This window comes from Drosophila eugracilis, unplaced genomic scaffold (genome assembly GCF_018153835.1).
Source record: "Drosophila eugracilis isolate 14026-0451.02 unplaced genomic scaffold, ASM1815383v1 contig_1197, whole genome shotgun sequence".
NCBI lineage: Eukaryota > Metazoa > Arthropoda > Insecta > Diptera > Drosophilidae > Drosophila > Drosophila eugracilis.
In genome coordinates this window covers 1,215,580-1,236,314 of record NW_024571981.1, presented here as the reverse complement: position 1 = coordinate 1,236,314, position 20,735 = coordinate 1,215,580, and the positions used below count along the sequence as shown (strand labels likewise).

Below are 20,735 nucleotides of genomic sequence, written 5' to 3'. Positions count from 1 at the left end.
CCAAACGGCTCCACTCCTCCAGTGGCTCCAACTGCGGTAGTGCCCATTCCAATTGGAAATTGCATGCGAGCACATGGGAAAAGTCCCCAACTGGTATTTCGAGCAGGCGCGCAGTTTTCCCAACTGCTCACTCCCTTAAAGAGTTCCGCTGATGTCTCACTCGCACCGATAAGAAGCAATGACACAACGCAGTGAGATAAGCAGCTGGAAAGAGACAGACTGTTAGGTGGAGGCAGAGCGCAGTGTGCAACGAAAGAAAAGGATGGCAAATCACGGGCCTAATCAGAAGAGAAAGAGAGTTTTCGATCGTTCGGCTGATAGCACTGGAATTCCATTTAATTTAACCCCAATAATAATATATTTATTAGCAAATAAAAGTTTTTACTTCTGTAAAGAGCTTTCTTTTCATCCAATATTACTTATTCCTTGGTCAAGGATTGTGCTATGATGCTATCACTATTATAACTATCACAATATTTATTGTTTACTTGTAATAAATAAAATATGTTTATATGATTTCGTATCATTGCCTTTCTAGAATAATCTATAAAGTAGTTTCATCATTTCATAAAACCTAATCTGTATGTTTTATTCAAATTTAAAAAAATAAAACTGTAACTGAATCATATTACTTTCTTAAAATGAAGTGTTATTAACAATAAAAAATATTGGTAACCAAGTAAAAAACCATTCTCCAAGGCTTTAAAAAGCAATCCGTCAAAATTTGTACTACTGAGATTACTGACATTTAACGACCTATCAAATACCTCTAAACTTATTTTTACCAAAAATTATCTCCTATTAACTCTTTTTTTTTGAGAACTGATAATTTACTGGCCATACGAGTGGCCTCTATATAAGGCTTAACTTTTGGGTTCGGATCACTCAGTCGTGCGGCAAACGTAAAGCTGAAAAGTATTCTAGTTCTATAGATCTCACGGTAAGAGTGTGAAAAAAAGAGAATATAAATAAGAGAAAGCATAGAAGTGATCGCGAGTACTGTTACAGAGCTTTCATTAATTGACCACCAGCAAAAAAGTTTCAGTTTGTTTTTCTCGCCGTGCGAGTTTGGTTTGGCAGAGATTAATTTTTATAGCGTAAAGAAAATATTAATTAAAAAAATATTTGTTCTCTTATGAACGTTGCTGCTGTAAACATTTACATATATTAAAGAGAGCTTTTAAGAGTGATAGTTTGTTCTTCTGTGACATTGAACACGAATTGTAAATTAATATCACAATTTCAGTGTGGTTTTTTTCCATTCCCTCCCATAAACAATGCGAAAAAAGCATCAAATTGTCAAAAATGTTGAATGAGTCGTGCCCAAGTGATTAGATGTGAACATATCTGAAAGGTTTTGTTTTCGCAATTTCGCCATAAATCTTAGGGGGTCTCAAGTGCTGATATAGCCACCAAATAACTCTAATGACTTTGAGCGTTTTTAAGTAACGTTTCAAGCTACTAAATAATTTTCATTTAAATTATTATTCTTTTTGCGAATGTTACTTGAAAATTGCATAATTTTATAATCAAATATCCACTGAAATAATTGTCTTTAAATATTATTATTAATCTTAATCCTATTAAAAAGTCCACCTTCGCACCTTGTTCCTTAAATAACTTGGCTATTATTGGAATCCCCACTTTACCCAATAAACTCCAGTATAATACGGCGCCCGCCTTTCCATTAACTTCTCAAACCAGTTGTGCGTCTTATACGCTGTGGAAGAGAACTTATACCGGTAACAGCTGCTCGAAGGCTTGAGAATACCTTCATACAGGGAAAGAGATAGAGCACGGATTATAATGCTAAACAGGTTCATTGGTTTATCGGCGGCGATCGTGGGTCGCAGCAGCCGCAGCAGCGGCTTAACGTCCTCGTCGCTCTTTAAAGCTGGGTGCGTATTTCGCTTTTGAGTTCAGTTGCTCGCGAAACTCGGCTTCGAACGCAACGCTTTAAGATGAGATCGATAGCTCAGCTCTTGTTACCACTGATCGTGGCCCTGGCGATCACTAACACTAATGCCTCCCTCTCACGCAGGGGCAGCAGGAATCAGAATCAAAACCGCACCATGTCCACTGGCAAGGCTTTCAAGGTCCTGGTGACACACCCCGAGGTTCCACAGGAGGGCATTGATCTGCTCAAGCAGAACTGCGAGGTTATCCAGGTGCAGAGCGTTCCCATCAACAGGGCGGAACTTCTGGAGAAAATCCGTGGAGTCGATGGCGTTCTCTGGGGTGGACATGAGGCCCTCAATGCTGAGGCTCTCGATGCTGCCGGTCCCCAGTTGAAATCCATCTCCACCATGTCGGCGGGCATCGACTACGTGGATGTGCCGGAGGTCAAGAGGCGCAAGATCCCACTGGGACACACGCCCACCGTTCTCAACAATGCTGTGGCTGATTTGGCTGTAGGTCTCATCATCGCCGCCAGCCGTCGTTTCAACGAGGGACGCAAGAAGATTGAAAAGTATGTTTTCAAATATTTCATATGCCTTGATGTATGCCTTCATATGCCAAGTTCAACTAACTGTTTATTAAGTTTGTTCCTAATAATGTTTCTATGAAATTTTACAGTGACCAGTGGGAGAACTACCACCTCAACTGGCTGTTGGGTCAGGATATCCGTGACTCCACCGTTGGATTCTTTGGCTTCGGAGGCATTGGTCAGGCTATTGCCAAGCGTCTGTCCGGATTCGACATTGGTAAGGTGCTGTACACCACCCGCCGTCGTGTGAGCAAGGAGATCGAGGAGGAGTTTAACGCCAAGAAGGTCGACTTCGATACCCTCTTGGCCGACAGTGACTTCATTGTCATCGCCTCCCCCTTGACCAAGGACACAGAGTACGTGTTCAATGCCACTGCCTTCAACAAGATGAAGGAGACTGCTGTTCTAATCAATATTGCCAGGGGCAGTAAGTTAAGAATATCTTTTAGAAATTTTACCAGTCATTAAATGCCTTTAACCCCACAGAGATTGTCAAGCAGCACGACCTCTATTTGGCTCTGAAGTCGAACCGAATCTTTGCCGCCGGCCTTGACGTCACGGATCCGGAACCCATGTTGCACACGGACAGGCTGCTGGCGCTTGACAATGTCGGTGAGTGTGGCAATCAAAATAATTTCGGTCTATTGATATTAGACTGACTTGCTTTTAAGGCCCCCACCTAGGAAACACTCGTATTTCTGGCCGTCTTATCAATTTAGAGATTTCGTCTTATCTCTTTAGTAGTTGACAATGTCTAAAAGTATTTCGGAGAGATTTTTTATTAAGGTTTCTTGAAGGTTACCAAAAATAATAGGTTAAAGTTATTTCTTTTTGTTTATCATATTTTTGGCGTCCTCGTCGACCTTTAGTGTTCCCTTTTTTTGTTTGCTGATTTATTAATCTGGTTATCTTGACTTGCATTATCGTACCACCAACTAACCACTTGATGTTTTCCCCTGACTTTCAGTTATCCTGCCCCATATTGGATCCGCCACGAAGCGTACCCGTGCCGATATGTCCACCATTGCTGCCCACAATGTGCTCCGCGGACTGGCTGGTGAGCCCATGCTGTCACCTGCCTACTAGGAAATTCAAATGGAAAATGTAATGGCCTTTAGCTTTAACCAGTGTGGGAAGCTAGGCCAGCGAAGTGTAAAAAGTTAGCAACGGCCTTGGCTTGCTTCTAGATGTGAAAATAAAAACAAATTATGATTGGAAAAACAAGTGTTTGTTAAAGTAAAGTGGTTAGTTTATGCTTAATCATTGATTTCAGGGATGGAAAAGGTTAGTACCCTTTGGAACTATAAATGTTTAAAGGGGACTATACAGCAATAGACGTTATCTATTGGTAGAATATGGTGTTTGCTAAACCATACTATTCTCTTATCTTAAAACTGTTTTGACGGTAATCGCTGTTTAATCTTACTTATTGCTTTTGAAGTACACTTAAAAAATCTGTGTTAAAGTTTTCTGTTTGGGAAAAGCTGGGAAATAGCTAAATATTGTTGCATAACATTTTGGATACGTATCCAAAAAAATATTGGCGAAAAGTAAGACTTTTAAGGAAAATATGAAAATAGGGATTAGTGTTTCAAGATAATTTTTTACTGAGATATTGTTTTTAAAATCTGCAATACTTCTAGAAAGTGTATAACAATTAATGCAAAATATTAACTACAATTTGCATGCCAAAATAAGAGAAATCCATAAGCTTAAGCTTAAGAGCAAAATCGTTGCTTAAGAGAAAGAGAACACAAAAAGCTTGTCAATCGTTTTGAATTGAAAAATTTTTGCTCGAACAGTTTAGCGCTGCATTTGACCGCTGATAGTTCATAGATCTTATAATTTTCCCCGATATGTCCCGTGCTACCAGTGCCTTTAAAGTGCTTATTTCGCATCCAAATGTCCCATTACCTGCTTTGGAACTCCTTCGATCCCGTGGAGCTGAAACCATAATCTGCCAGAGTGTCCCACCTTCAAGGGAGGAGATCCTGAAGAAGGTGCCCGGTGTGGATGCCATCTATTGGGCCCACTATCAGCCCCTGAATGCCGGAATTCTAGATGCTGCCGGATCACAGCTGCGTTGCGTGAGCACCATGTCCTCTGGAATCGATTTTGTGGATATTCCCGAGTTTCAGAAGAGGCAAATTCCATTGGGTCATACTCCAGGTGTCGTGAAAAATTCAGTGGCTGATCTCGCAATTGGATTAATGATTGCAGCCGGTCGTCATTTCCACGCTGGACGCACAGAAATTGAGAGGTGAGAACAGCTGATAGGGGCAGCGAAAGCTTTTTATTTAGAAAGCTTTTTGGATAAGGGTTGCCTACTGATTATGAATTGTGTACCCTTTCTGGGAGTACTGATAAAATCTTAAATCCTGCTTGCCTTTATAAAAACTCTTAAGATCCCAATGGAAAATCGAGCAAATCAACTGGATGATGGGTCAAGAGATTCGCGATTCAGTCATTGGCTTCTTTGGTTTTGGCGGCATTAGTCAGGCCATTGCCAAGCGTTTGCAATGCTGGGATGTGGCCAAGATCATTTACCATACTCGCACCCGAAAGGAAAATGATGGGGATTTCAAGGCAGAGCATGTTTCCTTTGAGAATCTTTTAAAGGAAAGCGATTTCCTTGTGGTAGCTGCTCCACTAACAAACGAAACTAGAGAGAAAGTTCAATGCCAAGGCTTTTGAGCAGATGAAAAAGAGCGCGGTGTTTGTCAATGTGGCCAGAGGGGGTAGGTTCTTAGATATATGTATATGTTATAGATTTAATGCTTATATGCATTTTAAATTTAAAGGTCTGGTAAATCAACCCGATCTGCATGATGCCTTGACATCAGGAAAGATTTTTGCCGCTGGCTTGGATGTCACCACACCCGAGCCTTTGCCCGCCGATAGTCCTCTTCTTAAACTGCCCAATTGTGGTAAGTTGAAACTTAATCAAAGGCAAATTAAGGGCTTAAATATATATCATTTTTGTTTTCTACAGTTATCCTTCCCCATATGGGCACTCAGACGATGAAGACAACCATTGAGATGAGTTTACTAGCTGCTAATAATATCTTGAATGCCATTGAGGGAAAGCCCATGATTAGGCCTGCCTACTGAGGAAATTTTGCTATAAATCGGAGACTAAAAATGTCTATTATAATATTATATTATATTAATAAAATGCGAATTTAGTATAAAGGAATTATTTTTCATATGAGATATAGCTTTATTAATATTGCTTTTTATTTATATAATTTGTTTTTAAACCAAAACATATAAATAATATTATCTCATAGAAAGACATGAAAGCTCTCCATGTATTTTGTAGTCAGCTTTGCAAGTGATAAGTGTTTGCCATATCTGATTCCCTATAAAAACCTGCTACCTTAGCCAATAGTTTGTCAGTCGTCAAACAAATGTGGAGCAGAACAACTCTGACGTTAACACATAAGTTTAGCAACTTAAAAGTTTTGAAGAGAGCAAAGAGTTTAAGTGTAAGCAAAAGCTATGGCAAACATCTCTTAAATAAATAAAAAGAGAAGAGAAATCTCAGCGCAGAGATTATCTATCAAGTGCTTCCCGTGACACTAGTAATTGCTTTAACTATCAAATAATATTTTCTTTTGTTATTATAACAGCCAAAAATGTCAACTAATAAGCCGTATAAAGTGCTGATTGCGCATACCGATGTCCCCCCAGAGGGCATTGAAATTCTGAAGGAGAAATGCGAAGTTATTCGAATAACAAACGAACCCCCGCTTAATCGAATCGAGATTCTGGAGAAGATCAAGGGCGTACATGCTGCCATTTGGGGCGGTCGGGATATCCTTAATGCTGAGATTCTGGATGCTGCTGGTCCGCAATTTAAAGCAATATCTACCATGTCCTCGGGCATCAACAATATTGATGTACCGGAGCTGAAGAAACGAGGCATTCCCCTGGGAAGTACTCCTGCGATGCTTACGGTGGCAGTGGCTGATCTAACGGTGGGTTTGCTGATCGGCGCCGCTCGGAGATTTCAAGAAGGCCGCAGGAAGATCGAGAGGTAATATAGTTAAATATATTTTTATATATCATATTTTCATGAAAAATTGCCATATTCTCAGTAACAATTGGGACAAAGACCATCTAAACTGGATGCTGGGTCAGGACATCCGTGACACCACAGTAGGTTTTTACGGTTTTGGAGGCATTGGTCAGGCAGTGGCCAAGCGTTTGGCCGGTTTTGATATCGATCGTGTGCTCTATACCACTCGGAACCGTGTAAGTTTAGAGATCGAAGAGCAGTACAATGCCAAGAAGGTGAATTTCGATACACTCCTTGCTGAAAGTGACTTCCTGGTCATTGTAGCCCCTCTGACCAAGGAAACGCAGGGTTTGTTTAACGCGGAAGCGTTTAATAAAATGAAGAAATCCGCAGTATTGGTCAACGTTGGCAGGGGCAGTAAGTATACAATTATAAAGATTTATTTATATATATTAAACCCTATTTATTTTTTCAGAAATTGTCAATCAGGACGATCTTTATGATGCTTTGAAATCGAATCGAATCTTTGCGGCAGGCTTAGATGTTATGGATCCCGAGCCGCTTCGTTCCAGCGATAAGTTACTGGCTCTAGACAATGTTGGTGAGTATTCTTAGATCTATTTTTTAGGTGTTAAGACCATCTGCATTGCCCATTCTGAATCAAAATAGGAAGGTAAGGAGTCTTGATAACAAGCATACCTACCTATCCCATTAATTTTTTTGACAACCCCTGACACTTTACGTTCTTATCTTATAAGTTTCATTATCATGAAGTACTTAACCCATTAAATTTCTTTTTTCCAATAGTGGTAACTCCCCATGTGGGCTATGCCACCAAGAGAACGCGCATCGATGCTGCCACTTTGGCTTCCCACAATGTACTTCGAGGATTAGCTGGTGAGCCCATGCTGTCACCTGCTTACTAAAAAGGGTAAGAGAATAAACTCACTCTTAAAGGTTTCTTAAAAAACATTAAAAACAATCAAATAAATGTTCAAAACTTATTTTATAAAGACATAAGATAAAGAGTTGTCATTATTCACTTATATTATCAGCCTCTTCCTTGATAGCAAAAGGAAGGTACAGTGGATCCCACTCTTCCCTCTGCAGGGCCTTGAGATACTTGCTCCTCTCTTTGAGAACACGCGGCATCAAGTTCGGTTCTTCCGCCTTGTATTTCTGGGAGATTTCCAGGGCTCTCCGCCAGTTGTGCATACGCAGGGATAGACCCACAGCTTGTTCGATTTTCTTACCATGTAGTAAGATAGTTTCCGCCTCCAGCATCCTGCCCAGCATCAGGGAATTCTCAGCCATTTGCTCTGCACTTGAGGGCGTCAAGGTCTTCAGGTGTTGCAGGTAGCTCACCTTGTCGATTTGCAGGGCTGCTGAGTAGGCTTCCTCGCTAATTTGTAACTGATGTTTCCTGGTAGCCACCGCTGCCAAAGTGGCCCACAAACTTGCATGCTGGCCCACTCGGCATATCTTCAGAGCCTGCTGCCATTGACCCTCAAGAAGAGCGCGATGAAGGATCTCACAGTACATGTTGACATTGACAGGGAGCAGGGCACCGGCGCTGCGGAATGTTACCACCGCATCCTCAAAACTGTCGATGGAAATGTGCTTCCCAAATTCCCTGAGAAAAGATGGTTAACTATTAATAAACTATTAAAATTTCTATAATTTACGTTACTTACGCCGTATCCAATGTAATAGTAGTCAGGGCAATAATCGTAGGATCGGCTGCTCCTTCACCAGGACAATACCAGATACTGTAGCAGGAGTCGTGAACTCCTACAAGGATGTTCGTCTCGCTGGCCCACATAATCGAAGTGAGTTGGGTGCCAATCTTGTATACCTCATCCGTACGTTCACCATTCAGATTTCGGCTTCCACTTACAAACAACTCCCGATTGGAATCTATAAAGGCCACAAACTGATCTTCTGGAGTTCCAGCTCGACAGGCAGCAATTTCCGTTATTGCCTGTTTGGCTTTTACCAAATGAGGATCGTATTGCCTGGAGGCACCAGGGATCAGATCGAATAAGTGAAGTGAAGTAGGATCGGAGTTATCCCTTATGGCAAGAACATCGAGGCCCAAAGACATAGAACGCCAGGTGAGCAAGGGAATCTGCGCCTGCGAGCCAGGATAACGCGGATTCAGGTGCAATCGCCCAGTGAAAGTGTATACCCATATCGAGGAGGCATCCAAGATCATAAAGTACCTGAAATATAAGGATTTAAGGATCTAATTTATTTCCCAATAAATGTTAAATTTAGATTAAGATACTAACTTTTTGCCCACTTCAATAACCCTAGTATCATTCCTCCCATCAATAATGATTGGCGTGTTTATATACTTTTCATTATAAATATGAACTTGATGGGTCGTGGCCACCACCAGATGTCCGTATCCTAGAGCAAAATTAACCACTCTCTGCGGAAAGTCCAAGATATCTTGAGTGCCTGTGGCTATATCCTTCAAGACAATCGATTTCCGAGTTTTGCTGATAGCCTTGAGGTTCTTAGATATTAGCTTCTGTTCTATGACATAGGCTAGAACCAGTTCACCCATTGACGAGCCACATGCCACTTGAGTACCATCAGCTGACCAGGATAGGTTAAAGAAGGATCCTACTCTTGGTTCGGAGAAGCGTGCGCTGCTATAGGACCACTAAAATGAAAAGAAATGTTATTTTTAAGGTAGTAAATCTCATAAGGACACTCACCCCATTGCTGTGGCACAATCTGAGCATATTAAATGTGCCCACAAGTAGGTAATCCTTCTCGGGATTAAAGGCCACACTCGTAATGGCATAATATTCTGCGGCACTGGTGAACAGATTAGCTCCCTGGGCATCCCAAATCTTATACCGAAAATCCTCGCCTCCAGAGGCTATTATATTGGATTGAGATGACCAGCTGAGCGAAAGCACCAGGCCATCATGGGCACGCCACTAGAATGGGGAAATTCTGTATTTGTTTGGTTACTAAGAACAAATTTTAGTATTTAATTTTACCCTTATGAGTTTACTATTGGCCGCCAGTGGCTTGATGGAGATGTGTCCACCCTGACAAAATAAAATGGAGGTGGAATTGGGTGCCCAGCGAGCGCAGCGAATGGCCTCCTCATTCTGCACTATCGTAGATCGCAACATTCCTGATCTTGACCAGATCTTAATCACACCATCCTCTCCGGCAGTCAGAAGTCCTGCAGCATCGGGACTCCAGCGGCCAGAGGAAATGGCTGCTGTATGGGCGGAAATGCTTCTCTCCACTCGAGCACTTTTGTTTAGGATCACGAAACGGCCATCATTACTGCAGATTAGTAGGGAGTCGCTACCTTTGCCACCGCCACTGCTTCTGCCGCCCAACAAAAGCCAGTGCAGGTCCGTGGGCACAAAGTCATCGGGCAGTTTGGCTACCTCAACCGAATCGCGGTTCACCTCGCTCCATTTAAAAATTTGATGGTCATCACTATGAGGGATTGATATATTATTTAATATTTTTAAATATTTCAAAACTTTTGGAGTCAACCACTTACCTCACATAATATACCTCCTCATTGCTGCTCCAATCCACGCAGCTCAGTGGATAAGTTGTATTTTCTGTGCTGTTTTTCTCAGAAGCATTTGAGTTTTTCTTGCAAATTCGTGTTCGCAACTTCATTCCGGCAATATTTTTTAACAACTAAAACCAAAATATTTTCTTTGTTTTGGCTTTTGACGTTGGTTGTCATGGGTATTACATTTCAATCATACATTTTGGTTTCCATGGAGATCAGGTTTATGTATTGAGTAAGTGGTAGTAGTATAAGGTGGATCAACTCACTTACGTTATTCATTTGCTTACAAATTGCCAAAGTCAATAATTTTACGATATTTTTATCGTATGGTTTATGGATAGACTAAAAATTTCAAACGACTGGGGATTTTTAAGAAATATCAAGTTTTTATACCCGTTACTCGTAGAGTAATTATACCCGTTACTCGTAGAGTAAAAGGGTATACTAGATTCGTTAAAAAGTATGTAACAGATAGAAGGAAGCGTTTGCGACCCTATAAAGTATATATATTCTTGATCAGGATCAATAGCGAAGTCGATTGAGCCATGTCCGTCTGTCCGTCCGTCCGTCCGTCCGTCCGTCCGTCCGTATGAACGCTGAGATCTCAGGAACTATAGCAGATACAAAGTTGAGATTAAGCATGAAGATTCTTGAGGTCCCGGGACAGCGCAAGTTTATTACAGCATCCTGCCACGCCCACTCTAACGCCCACAAATCGCTATAAGCTAAAATTGCTGAAATCTCAGGAACTATTGCAGTTAGAAAGTTGAAATTCAAAAAGTATAATCTTTAGATGGCAGCGCATCTTATAGTGGTACTACTATCCGGCCACACCCACGTATCCGCCCACAAGGCTCAAAAGACGGTTTTCGGATTTTCTAGAAAAGCTGATATCTCGGTAACTATAAGAGATAAAAAGTTCGGATTAAGCATGTAGGTTTCTATGATGCTCCCAATGCGAATTGTTTTTTTCCGATCAAGCAAGGCCCACTCTAACGCCCACAAAACCCGAAAAACCAAAAATGCAAAAACCTCAAAAACTATAAAACCTACAAAACTTTGATTAGGAACACGTATTTAAGAGATGCTTCTGAAACTTTCCACGAAGTTGCATCTGGCCACGCCCACTCTAACGCCCACAAACCGCGGAAAACTGTGGCGTCTATACTATTATTATGAATAACTTCGATTGACTTTGTATAACTTATTTCTGTTAATATCTATCGATTTGCCAAAGATTTTTCAAATCGGAACATTATTTCGCTATTTATAAAGAAATTAAGGTTATAAGGCCTCAGTGGGCAGTGACGTCACAATAAGGATACTCAACATACTTCCTCTGACAATAGGTGGCGCCTCGTGAATTTGCACTAGCAAAATAATATTTTAAAATTTTGTAAAACGGTAACGGGTATCTTAAAGTCGCGGCACTCGACTATAGCGTTTCCTCTTGTTTTTTATGTGTGTGTGTTGAATCTTTGGATCTTTCTGGGGGACTCGATCCCATACCGCTGGATTCTTGGGGATTCGCTTTAACCCCCTAAGCGGCGATTTGCCAGCGTCGAATTGTTCTATAAAAGCTATCGTTAACAGCCTACTTGGATGCTAATCCGCCAGCAAACTGTTTGCGACCGCTTCCAATTAAATTGACTTGCAATGTGGAACAGGATGGGCAACTACTAGCTCAGTCAAGGTCAACTGAAAGTTTGGAAAAAAAATAGTTTTATTTTTTTGTATGCAGCTTAAGCTTGCACCCGCTTCCGTGGCGATTTGCCACTGTTGAATCATTCTATCGATAACGGCCTACTTGGATGCTTTATCCGTATATTTTTATGTGTGTGTATGCAGCTTAAGCTTGCACCCGCTTCCGTGGCGATTTGCCACTGTTGAATCATTCTATCGATAACGGCCTACTTGGATTCTTTCGTTATATTTTTTTTTATGTGTGTGTGTTTGATCTTTCTGGGGGACTCGAGCCCATGTCGTCGGATATTTGGGGATTCACCTTAACCCCCTAGGCTACCTATCGATAAAAGCCTACTTTGATTCATACGATATATTTTTATGTGTGTGTGTTTGATCTTTCTGGGGGACTCGAACCCATGCCGCCGGAATACTTCGGGTTCACCTTAACCCCCTGGGCCACCGTCCGTGGCGATTTGTCAGCGTCGAATTGATCTATATAAGCTACCTATCGATAACAGCCTACTTGGATGATAATCCGTATATTTTTTTTATGTGTGCTTGATCTTTTTGGGGGACTCGAACCCATTCCGCCGGAATACTTCGGTTTCACCTTAACCCCCTGAGCCACCATCCGTGGCGATTTGCCAGCGTCGAATTGTTCTATATAAGCTACCTATCGATAAAAGCCTACTTTGATTCATACGATATATTTTTATGTGTGTGTGTTTGATCTTTCTGGGGGACTCGAACCCATGCCGCCGGAATACTTCGGGTTCACCTTAACCCCCTGGGCCACCGTCCGTGGCGATTTGTCAGCGTCGAATTGATCTATATAAGCTACCTATCGATAACAGCCTACTTGGATGATAATCCGTATATTTTTTTATCTGTGATCTTTCTGGGGGACTCGAACCCATGTCGTCGGATATTTGGGGATTCACCTTAACCCCCTAGGCTATCTATCGATAACAGCCTACTTGATTCTTTCGATATATTTTTATGTGTTTTGATCTTTCTGGGGGACTCGAACCCATGTCGTCGGATATTTGGGATTCATCTTAACCCCTAGGCTATCTATCGATAACAGCCTACTTGGATTCTTTCAATATATTTTTATGTGTGTGTGTTTGATCTTTCTGGGGGGACTCGAACCCATGTCGTCAGATATTTGGGGATTCACCTTAACCCCCTAGGCTATCTATCGATAACAGCCTACTTGGATTCTTTCGTTATATTTTTTTTTATGTGTGTGTGTTTGATCTTTCTGGGGGACTCGAGCCCATGTCGTCGGATATTTGGGGATTCACCTTAACCCCCTAGGCTATCTATCGATAACAGCCTACTTGGATTCCTTCGATATATTTTTATGTGTGTGTGTTTGATCTTTCTGGGGGACTCGAACCCATGTCGTCGGATATTTGGGGATTCACCTTAACCCCCTAGGCTATCTATCGATAACAGCCTACTTGGATTCTTTCGATATATTTTTATGTGTGTGTGTTTGATCTTTCTGGGGGACTCGAACCCATGTCGTCGGATATTTGGGGATTCACCTTAACCCCCTAGGCTATCTATCGATAACAGCCTACTTGGATTCTTTCGATATATTTTTATGTGTGTGTGTTTGATCTTTCTGGGGGACTCGAACCCATGTCGTCGGATATTTGGGGATTCACCTTAACCCCCTAAGCTATCTATCGATAACAGCCTACTTGGATTCTTTCGTTATATTTTTATGTGTGTGTGTTTGATCTTTCTGGGGGACTCGATCCCATGTCGTCGGATACTTGGGGATTCACCTTAACCCCCTAGGCTATCTATCGATAACAGCCTACTTGGATTCTTTCGATATATTTTTATGTGTGTGTGTTTGATCTTTCTGGGGGGACTCGAACCCATGTCGTCGGATATTTGGGGATTCACCTTAACCCCCTAGGCTATCTATCGATAACAGCCTACTTGGATTCTTTCGATATATTTTTATGTGTGTGTGTTTGATCTCTCTGGGGGACTCGATCCCACGTCGTCGGATACTTGGGGGGATTCACCTTAACCCCCTAGGCTACCTATCGATAACAGCCTACTTGGATTCTTACGATATATTTTTATGTGTGTGTTTGATCTTTCTGGGGGAACTCGATCCTATGCCGCTGGATTCTTGGGGATTCGCTTAATCCACTAAGCCACCGTCCGTGGCGATTTGCCAGCGTCGAATTGTTCTATATAAGCTACCTATCGATAATAGCATACTTGGATGCTAATCCGTATATTTATACCCGTTACTCGTAGAGTAAAAGGGTATACTAGATTCGTTGAAAAGTATGTAACAGATAGAAGGAAGCGTTTGCGACCCTATAAAGTATATATATTCTTGATCAGGATCAATAGCGAAGTCGATTGAGCCATGTCCGACTGTCCGTCCGTCCGTCCGTCCGTCCATCCGTCCGTCCGTCCGTCTGTCCGTCCCTATGAACGCCGAGATCTCAGGAACTATAACAGATACAAAGATTAACCATGAAGATTCTTGAGGTCCCGGGACAGCGCAAGTTTATTACAGCATCCTGCCACGCCCACTCTAACGCCCACAAAGCGCAAAAAATTAAAATTGCAGAAATCTCACAAGCTATTAGAGCTAGAAAATTGAAATTCAGAAAGTATAATCTTTAGATGCCATCGCATCTTAAAGTGGCTCGACTATCCGGCCACGCTCACCCATACGCCCATAAGGCTCAAAAGACGGTTTTCGGATTTTCTAGAAAAGCTGATATCTCGGTAACTATAAGAGATAGAAAATTCGGATTAAGCATGTAGGTTTTTATGATGCTCCCAATGCGAATTCTTTTTTCCGATCAAGCCACGCCCACTCTAACGCACACAAAACTCGAAAAACCAAAAATGCAAAAATCGAAAAGTATAAGAGCTACAAAATTTTGCTTTACACGTATTTAAAAGATGCCTCTGCAACTTGCCACGAAGTCGTATCCGGCCACGCCCACTCTAACGCCCACAAACCGCGGAAAACTGTGGCGTCTATGATAATATTATGAATGCGTTCGTTTGACCTTGTATAACCTATTTCTGTTAATATCTACCGGTTTACCAAAGAGTTTTCAAATCGGAACATTATTTCGCTATTTATAACGAAATTAAGGTTATAAGGCCCCACATGGGCAGTGACGTCACAATAAGGATACTCAACATACTCCCTCTGACAATAGGTGGCGCCTTGTGAATTTCCACTAGCAAAATAATATTATAAAATTTTGTAAAACGGTAACGGGTATCATATAGTCGCGGCACTCGACTATAGCGTTTCCTCTTGTTATTTATATTATTTGTTTTTAAACCAAAACATATAATAATATTATCTCATAGAAAGACATGAAAGCTCTCCATGCATTTTGTAGCCAGCTTTGCAAGTGATAAGTGTTCGCCATATCTGATTCCCTATAAAACCTGCTACCATAGCCAATAGTTTGTCACTCGTCAAAAAAATGTGGAGCAGAACAACTCTGACGTTAACACATAATTTTAGCAACTTAAAAGTTTTGAAGAGAGCGAAGAGTTTAAGTGTAAGCAAAAGCTATGGCAAACATCTCTTAAATAAATAAAAAGAGAAGAGAAATCTCAGCACAGAGATTATCTATCAAGTGCTTCCCGTGACACTAGTAATTGCTTCAACTATCAAATAATATCTTCTTTTGTTATTATAACAGCCAAAAATGTCAACCAATAAGCCGTATAAAGTGCTGATTGCGCATACCGATGTCCCCCCAGAGGGCATTGAAATTCTGAAGGAGAAATGCGAAGTTATTCGAATAACAAACGAACCCCGCTTAATCGGATCGAGATTCTGGAGAAGATCAAGGGCGTACATGCTGCCATTTGGAGCGGTCGGGATATCCTTAATGCTGAGATTCTGGATGCTGCTGGTCCGCAATTTAAGGCAGTATCTACAATGTCCTTGGGTATCAACAATGTTGATGTACCGGAGCTGAAGAAACGAGGCATTCCCCTGGGAAGTACTCCTGGGATGCTTACGGTGGCAGTGGCTGATCTAACGGTGGGTTTGCTGATCGGCGCCGCTCGGAGATTTCAAGAAGGCCGCAGGAAGATCGAGAGGTAATATAGTTAAAAATGTAATTATTATCATATTTTAATCAAAAATTGACATATTCTCAGTAACAATTGGGACAAAGACCATCTAAACTGGATGCTGGGTCAGGACATCCGTGACACCACAGTAGGTTTTTACGGTTTTGGGGGCATTGGTCAGGCAGTGGCCAAGCGTTTGGCCGGTTTTGATATCGATCGTGTGCTCTATACCACTCGGAACCGTGTAAGTTTAGAGATCGAAGAGCAGTACAATGCCAAGAAGGTGGATTTCGATACACTCCTTGCTGAAAGTGACTTCCTGGTCATTGTAGCTCCATTGACCAAGGAAACGCAAGGTTTGTTTAACGCGGAAGCGTTTAATAAAATGAAGAAATCCGCAGTATTGGTCAACGTTGGCAGGGGCAGTAAGTATATAGATATAAAGATTTATTTATATATATTAAACTGTATTTATTTTTCCAGAAATTGTCAATCAGGACGATCTTTATGATGCTTTGAAATCAAATAGAATCTTTGCGGCTGGCTTAGATGTTATGGATCCCGAGCCGCTTCGTTCCAGTGATAAGTTACTGGCTCTAGACAATGTTGGTGAGTATTCTTAGATCTATTTTTAAGGTGTTAAGCCCATCTGTAGGGAGTTACGGAGTCATAATAACAACCGTACCTATCTATCCCATTAATTTTTTTGACAACCCCTGACACTTTACGTTCTTATCTTATAAGTTTCATTATGATGAAGTACTTAACCCATTAAATTTATTTTTTTCCAATAGTGGTAACTCCCCATGTGGGCTATGCCACCAAGAGAACGCGCATCGATGCTGCCACTTTGGCTTCCCACAATGTGCTTCGAGGATTAGCTGGTGAGCCCATGCTGTCACCTGCTTACTAAAAAGGAAAGAGAATAAACTCTCTCTTAAAGGTTTCTTAAAAAACATTAAAAACAATCAAATAAATGTTCAAAACTTATTTTATAAAGACATAAGATAAAGAGTTATCATTATTCACTTATATTATCAGCCTCTTCCTTGATAACAAAAGGAAGGTACAGTGGATCCCACTCTTCCCTCTGCAGGGCCTTCAGATACTTGCTCCTCTCTTCGAGAACACGCGGCATCAAGTTCGGTTCTTCCGCCTTGTATTTCTGGGAGATTTCCAGGGCTCTCCGCCAGTTGTGCATACGCAGGGATAGACCCACAGCTTGCTCTATTTTCTTACCATGTAGTAAGATAGTCTCCGCCTCCAGCATCCTGCCCAGCATCAGGGAATTCTCGGCCATTTGCTCGGCACTTGAGGGCGTCAGGGTCTTCAGGTGTTGCAGGTAGCTCACCTTGTCGATTTGCAGGGCTGCTGAGTAGGCTTCCTCGCTAATTTGTAACTGATGCTTCCTGGTGGCCACCGCTGCCAAAGTGGCCCATAAACTTGCATGTTGGCCCACTCGGCATATCTTCAGAGCCTGCTGCCACTGACCCTCAAGAAGAGCGCGATGCAGGATCTCGCAGTACATGTTGACATTGACAGGGAGCAGGGCGCCGGCGCTGCGGAATGTTACCACTGCATCCTCAAAACTGTCGATGGAAATGTGCTTCCCAAATTCCCTGAGAAAAGAGGGTTAACTATAAATAAACTATTAAAATTCCTATAATTTACGTTACTTACGCCGTATCCAATGTAATAGTAGTCAGGGCAATAATCGTAGGATCGGCTGCTCCCTCACCAGGACAATACCAGATACTGTAGCAGGAGTCGTGAACTCCTACAAGGATGTTCGTCTCGCTGGCCCACATAATCGAAGTGAGTTGGGTGCCAATCTTGTATACCTCATCCGTACGTTCACCATTCAGATTTCGGCTTCCACTAACAAACAGCTCCCGATTGGAATCTATAAAGGCCACAAACTGATCTTCTGGAGTTCCAGCTCGACAGGCTGCAATTTCCGTTATTGCCTGTTTGGCTTTTACCAAATGAGGATCGTATTGCCTGGAGGCACCAGGGATCAGATCGAATAAGTGAAGTGAAGTAGGATCGGAGTTATCCCTTATGGCAAGAACATCGAGGCCCAAAGACATAGAACGCCAGGTGAGCAAGGGAATCTGCGCCTGGGAGCCAGGATAACGCGGATTCAGGTGCAATCGCCCAGTGAAAGTGTATACCCATATCGAGGAGGCATCCAAGATCATAAAGTACCTGAAATATAAGGATTAATCTAATTTATTTCCGAATAAATGTTAAATTTAGATTAAGATACTAACTTTTTGCCCACTTCAATAACTCTAGTATCATTCCTCCCATCAATAATGATCGGCGTGTTTATATACTTCTCATTATAAATATGAACTTGATGGGTGGTGGCCACCACCAGATGTCCGTATCCTAGAGCAAAATTAACCACTCTCTGCGGAAAGTCCAAGATATCTTGAGTGCCTGTGGCAATATCCTTCAAGACAATCGATTTCCGAGTTTTGCTGATAGCCTTGAGGTTCTTAGATATTAGCTTCTGTTCTATGACATAGGCTAGAACCAGTTCACCCATGGACGAGCCACATGCCACTTGAGTACCATCAGCTGACCAGGATAGGTTAAAGAAGGATCCTACTCTTGGTTCGGAGAAGCGTGCGCTGCTATAGGACCACTAAAATGAAAATAAATGTTATTTTTAAGGTAGTAAATCTTATAAGGGCACTCACCCCATTGCTGTGGCACAATCTGAGCATATTAAAAGTGCCCACTAGCAGGTAATCCTTCTCGGGATTAAAGGCCACACTCGTGATGGCATAATATTCTGCGGCACTGGTGAACAGATTAGCTCCCTGGGCATCCCAAATCTTATACCGAAAATCCTCGCCTCCAGAGGCTATGATATTGGATTGAGATGACCAGCTGAGCGAAAGCACCAGGCCATCATGGGCGCGCCACTAGAATAGGGAAATTCAATATTAATTTGGTTAGTAAAAACAAATCGTAGTATTAATTTTACCCTTATGAGTTTACTATTGGCCGCCAGTGGCTTGATGGAGATGTGTCCACCCTGGCAAAATACAATGGAGGTGGAATTGGGTGCCCAGCGAGCGCAGCGAATGGCCTCCTCATTCTGCACTATCGTAGATCGCAACATTCCCGATCTTGACCAGATCTTAATCACACCATCCTCTCCGGCAGTCAGAAGTCCCGCAGCATCGGGACTCCAGCGTCCAGAGGAAATGGCTGCTGTATGGGCGGAAATGCTTCTCTCCACTCGAGCACTTTTGTTTAGGATCACGAAACGGCCATCATTACTGCAGATTAGCAGGGAGTCGCTACCCTTGCCACCGCCACTGCTTCTGCCGCCCAACAAAAGCCAGTGCAGGTCCGTGGGCACAAAGTCATCGGGCAGTTTGGCCACCTCAACCGAATCGCGGTTCACCTCGCTCCATTTAAAAATTTGATGGTCATCACTAGGAGGGATTGATATATTATTTAATATTTTTAAATATTTCAAAACTTTTGGAGTCAACCATTTACCTCACATAATATACCTCCTCATTGCTGCTCCAATCCACGCAGCTCAGTGGATAAGTTGTATTTTCTGTGCTGTTTTTCTCAGAAGCATTTGAGTTTTTCTTGCAAATTCGTGTTCGCAACTTCATTCCGGCAATATTTTTTAATAACTAAAACCAAAATATTTTCTTTGTTTTGGCTATAGTAGTTGGTTGTCATGTGTATTACATTTCAATCATACATTTTGGTTTCCATGGAGATCAGGTTTATGTATTGAGTAAGTGGTAGTAGTATAGGGTGGAGTAACTCACGTACGTGATTCATTTGCTTACAAATTCAATAATTTTACGATATTTTGATCGTATGGTTTATGGATAGACTAAAAATTCCAAACGACTGGGGATTTTGAAGAAATATCAAGTTTTTTAAATATATTTAGTGATTACAGCTTGGATTAATTAATTAATTTTAAATTTTTAAATATTTTTAAGTTTGCTAAAAGCTTAAAATACATGAATACATTAAAATACATGAAAATTGGACATCTTTTTATAGTCTTTTTATGGACTAAAAACCTGAACAATAAAAATAAACTTACATATCTTTTTCAAATTTTACACAATCGAAATCAAATGATTTCTTGGACAATTAAGTTTACATGGTTTCACTTACTTAATAACTTTATTTTCTTTGAGGGAAAATTCAACATTTTAAACATCTTAATTGCCAGAAATTAAAAGCCACACAATTGCCAATTTCCGCTTTTGTAATCAACGTTGTAAGCAAATCATCTCAGATAAAGAGAACCCGGAGCTGCCATTTTTTTGGAGTTGCTAAGGCAACCCACCTATAATTAAGGTTTATTATTTAGTCAAGCAAGCGAAACTGTTTTCACCCGCAATTTGCCCTAATCATTGTCGCTGACTGAGACGCAGATGAGAATTGTTAGAGCAAACAAGATTTGGCTGACGGAAATGCTAAAACGTGACAAGATCGGATTAAATATAATTTTGATAAATAGAGAAACTTTCCGTCAATTCTTCAGCCTAATTATTGAATTTCTCCTATATTAATTACTACTCTTACTATTTAATTGCCTTCTCTAAAAACGCTTTCAGCATAATTACCAGCATAAGTTCTTAGCAAACTGAACTACCTTTAATCGATTTCCTGGAGCTGGACTTCAATTATTTTCTAATTTGTTTGCAGTCAACAAACGAAACAAACGAATATCATCAATAAACTGCTAGAAATCTGATTAATCATTGAAAGTACGCACTCCAGAGGGAACTCACACGTCATTGTCCAATTTTCTTGGACCTGCATATCTACTAACCTAGAACAATCAATCTATTGGAGGGTTGTCTTCGGCTTCCTCTATATAT

The 20,735-nt window shown here is 41.4% G+C and overlaps 6 protein-coding genes across 8 annotated transcripts; 4 read left to right on the top strand and 2 right to left on the bottom strand.

The window, feature by feature from the left end:
- The first annotated feature begins 862 nt into the window (after nucleotides 1-862).
- Nucleotides 863-3,709, top strand: LOC108115538 (glyoxylate reductase/hydroxypyruvate reductase). 3 transcript variants are annotated; one of them, XM_017227041.2, is made up of 5 exons: nucleotides 863-940; nucleotides 2,042-2,470; nucleotides 2,578-2,915; nucleotides 2,975-3,100; nucleotides 3,456-3,709. In XM_017227041.2, the coding sequence occupies exons 2-5, from the start codon at nucleotides 2,073-2,075 to the stop codon at nucleotides 3,572-3,574; spliced, it is 981 nt and encodes a 326-aa protein (XP_017082530.2). In that variant the 5' UTR covers nucleotides 863-940; nucleotides 2,042-2,072; the 3' UTR covers nucleotides 3,575-3,709. The 3 variants fall into 3 exon arrangements, with proteins under 3 accessions (XP_017082530.2, XP_017082531.2, XP_017082529.2); XM_017227042.2 differs by having other exon boundaries at nucleotides 887-940; nucleotides 2,051-2,470; XM_017227040.2 differs by lacking the exon at nucleotides 863-940 and adding an exon at nucleotides 1,758-1,898 and having other exon boundaries at nucleotides 2,051-2,470.
- A 599-nt stretch (nucleotides 3,710-4,308) lies between these two features.
- On the top strand, nucleotides 4,309-5,680 carry LOC108115539 (glyoxylate reductase/hydroxypyruvate reductase). Its single transcript, XM_017227043.2, is given in 5 exon segments — nucleotides 4,309-4,748; nucleotides 4,894-5,158; nucleotides 5,160-5,226; nucleotides 5,290-5,415; nucleotides 5,481-5,680. Coding segments are annotated over 5 exon segments (981 nt in total). The 5' UTR covers nucleotides 4,309-4,344; the 3' UTR covers nucleotides 5,600-5,680.
- A 446-nt stretch (nucleotides 5,681-6,126) lies between these two features.
- Nucleotides 6,127-7,435, top strand: LOC121530051 (glyoxylate reductase/hydroxypyruvate reductase). Its single transcript, XM_041818405.1, has 4 exons — nucleotides 6,127-6,527; nucleotides 6,589-6,926; nucleotides 6,985-7,110; nucleotides 7,317-7,435. Exons 1-4 carry the CDS (start codon nucleotides 6,127-6,129, stop codon nucleotides 7,433-7,435), a joined length of 984 nt encoding a protein of 327 aa, XP_041674339.1.
- A 109-nt stretch (nucleotides 7,436-7,544) lies between these two features.
- Nucleotides 7,545-10,175, bottom strand: LOC121530177 (intraflagellar transport protein 80 homolog). The gene is made up of 6 exons (XM_041818732.1): nucleotides 10,051-10,175; nucleotides 9,527-9,983; nucleotides 9,236-9,463; nucleotides 8,801-9,180; nucleotides 8,204-8,731; nucleotides 7,545-8,142 (listed from the first exon to the last, which is right to left on the bottom strand). Exons 1-6 carry the CDS (start codon nucleotides 10,173-10,175, stop codon nucleotides 7,545-7,547), a joined length of 2,316 nt encoding a protein of 771 aa, XP_041674666.1.
- A 5,282-nt stretch (nucleotides 10,176-15,457) lies between these two features.
- Nucleotides 15,458-16,765, top strand: LOC108115423 (glyoxylate reductase/hydroxypyruvate reductase). Its single transcript, XM_017226859.2, is given in 5 exon segments — nucleotides 15,458-15,585; nucleotides 15,588-15,879; nucleotides 15,940-16,277; nucleotides 16,336-16,461; nucleotides 16,647-16,765. Coding segments are annotated over 5 exon segments (981 nt in total). The 5' UTR covers nucleotides 15,458-15,479.
- Nucleotides 16,766-16,847: 82 nt separating this feature from the next.
- LOC108115422 (intraflagellar transport protein 80 homolog) lies at nucleotides 16,848-19,499 on the bottom strand. The gene is made up of 6 exons (XM_017226858.2): nucleotides 19,375-19,499; nucleotides 18,851-19,307; nucleotides 18,561-18,788; nucleotides 18,126-18,505; nucleotides 17,533-18,060; nucleotides 16,848-17,471 (listed from the first exon to the last, which is right to left on the bottom strand). Exons 1-6 carry the CDS (start codon nucleotides 19,497-19,499, stop codon nucleotides 16,874-16,876), a joined length of 2,316 nt encoding a protein of 771 aa, XP_017082347.1. The 3' UTR covers nucleotides 16,848-16,873.
- Nucleotides 19,500-20,735: the final 1,236 nt, after the last annotated feature.

What these genes read in the sequence shown, in the direction of transcription:
- LOC108115538 (XM_017227040.2), top strand. Translation starts at nt 1,807, where the DNA reads ATGCTAAACAGGTTCATTGGTTTATCGGCGGCGATCGTGGGTCGCAGC. An exon ending in GGACGCAAGAAGATTGAAAA is followed by an intron (nt 2,471 to 2,577) that starts GTATGTTTTCAA and finishes GAAATTTTACAG; the next exon opens with TGACCAGTGGGAGAACTACC. An exon ending in AATCAATATTGCCAGGGGCA is followed by an intron (nt 2,916 to 2,974) that starts GTAAGTTAAGAA and finishes TTAACCCCACAG; the next exon opens with AGATTGTCAAGCAGCACGAC.
- LOC121530051 (XM_041818405.1), top strand. Translation starts at nt 6,127, where the DNA reads ATGTCAACTAATAAGCCGTATAAAGTGCTGATTGCGCATACCGATGTC. An exon ending in GGTCAACGTTGGCAGGGGCA is followed by an intron (nt 6,927 to 6,984) that starts GTAAGTATACAA and finishes TTATTTTTTCAG; the next exon opens with AAATTGTCAATCAGGACGAT. An exon ending in ACTGGCTCTAGACAATGTTG is followed by an intron (nt 7,111 to 7,316) that starts GTGAGTATTCTT and finishes TTTTTCCAATAG; the next exon opens with TGGTAACTCCCCATGTGGGC.
- LOC121530177 (XM_041818732.1), bottom strand. Translation starts at nt 10,175, where the DNA reads ATGAAGTTGCGAACACGAATTTGCAAGAAAAACTCAAATGCTTCTGAG. An exon ending in CCAATAGTAAACTCATAAGG is followed by an intron (nt 9,464 to 9,526) that starts GTAAAATTAAAT and finishes TCCCCATTCTAG; the next exon opens with TGGCGTGCCCATGATGGCCT. An exon ending in GTTATTGAAGTGGGCAAAAA is followed by an intron (nt 8,732 to 8,800) that starts GTTAGTATCTTA and finishes CTTATATTTCAG; the next exon opens with GTACTTTATGATCTTGGATG.
- LOC108115422 (XM_017226858.2), bottom strand. Translation starts at nt 19,499, where the DNA reads ATGAAGTTGCGAACACGAATTTGCAAGAAAAACTCAAATGCTTCTGAG. An exon ending in CCAATAGTAAACTCATAAGG is followed by an intron (nt 18,789 to 18,850) that starts GTAAAATTAATA and finishes TCCCTATTCTAG; the next exon opens with TGGCGCGCCCATGATGGCCT. An exon ending in ACTATTACATTGGATACGGC is followed by an intron (nt 17,472 to 17,532) that starts GTAAGTAACGTA and finishes CTCTTTTCTCAG; the next exon opens with GGAATTTGGGAAGCACATTT.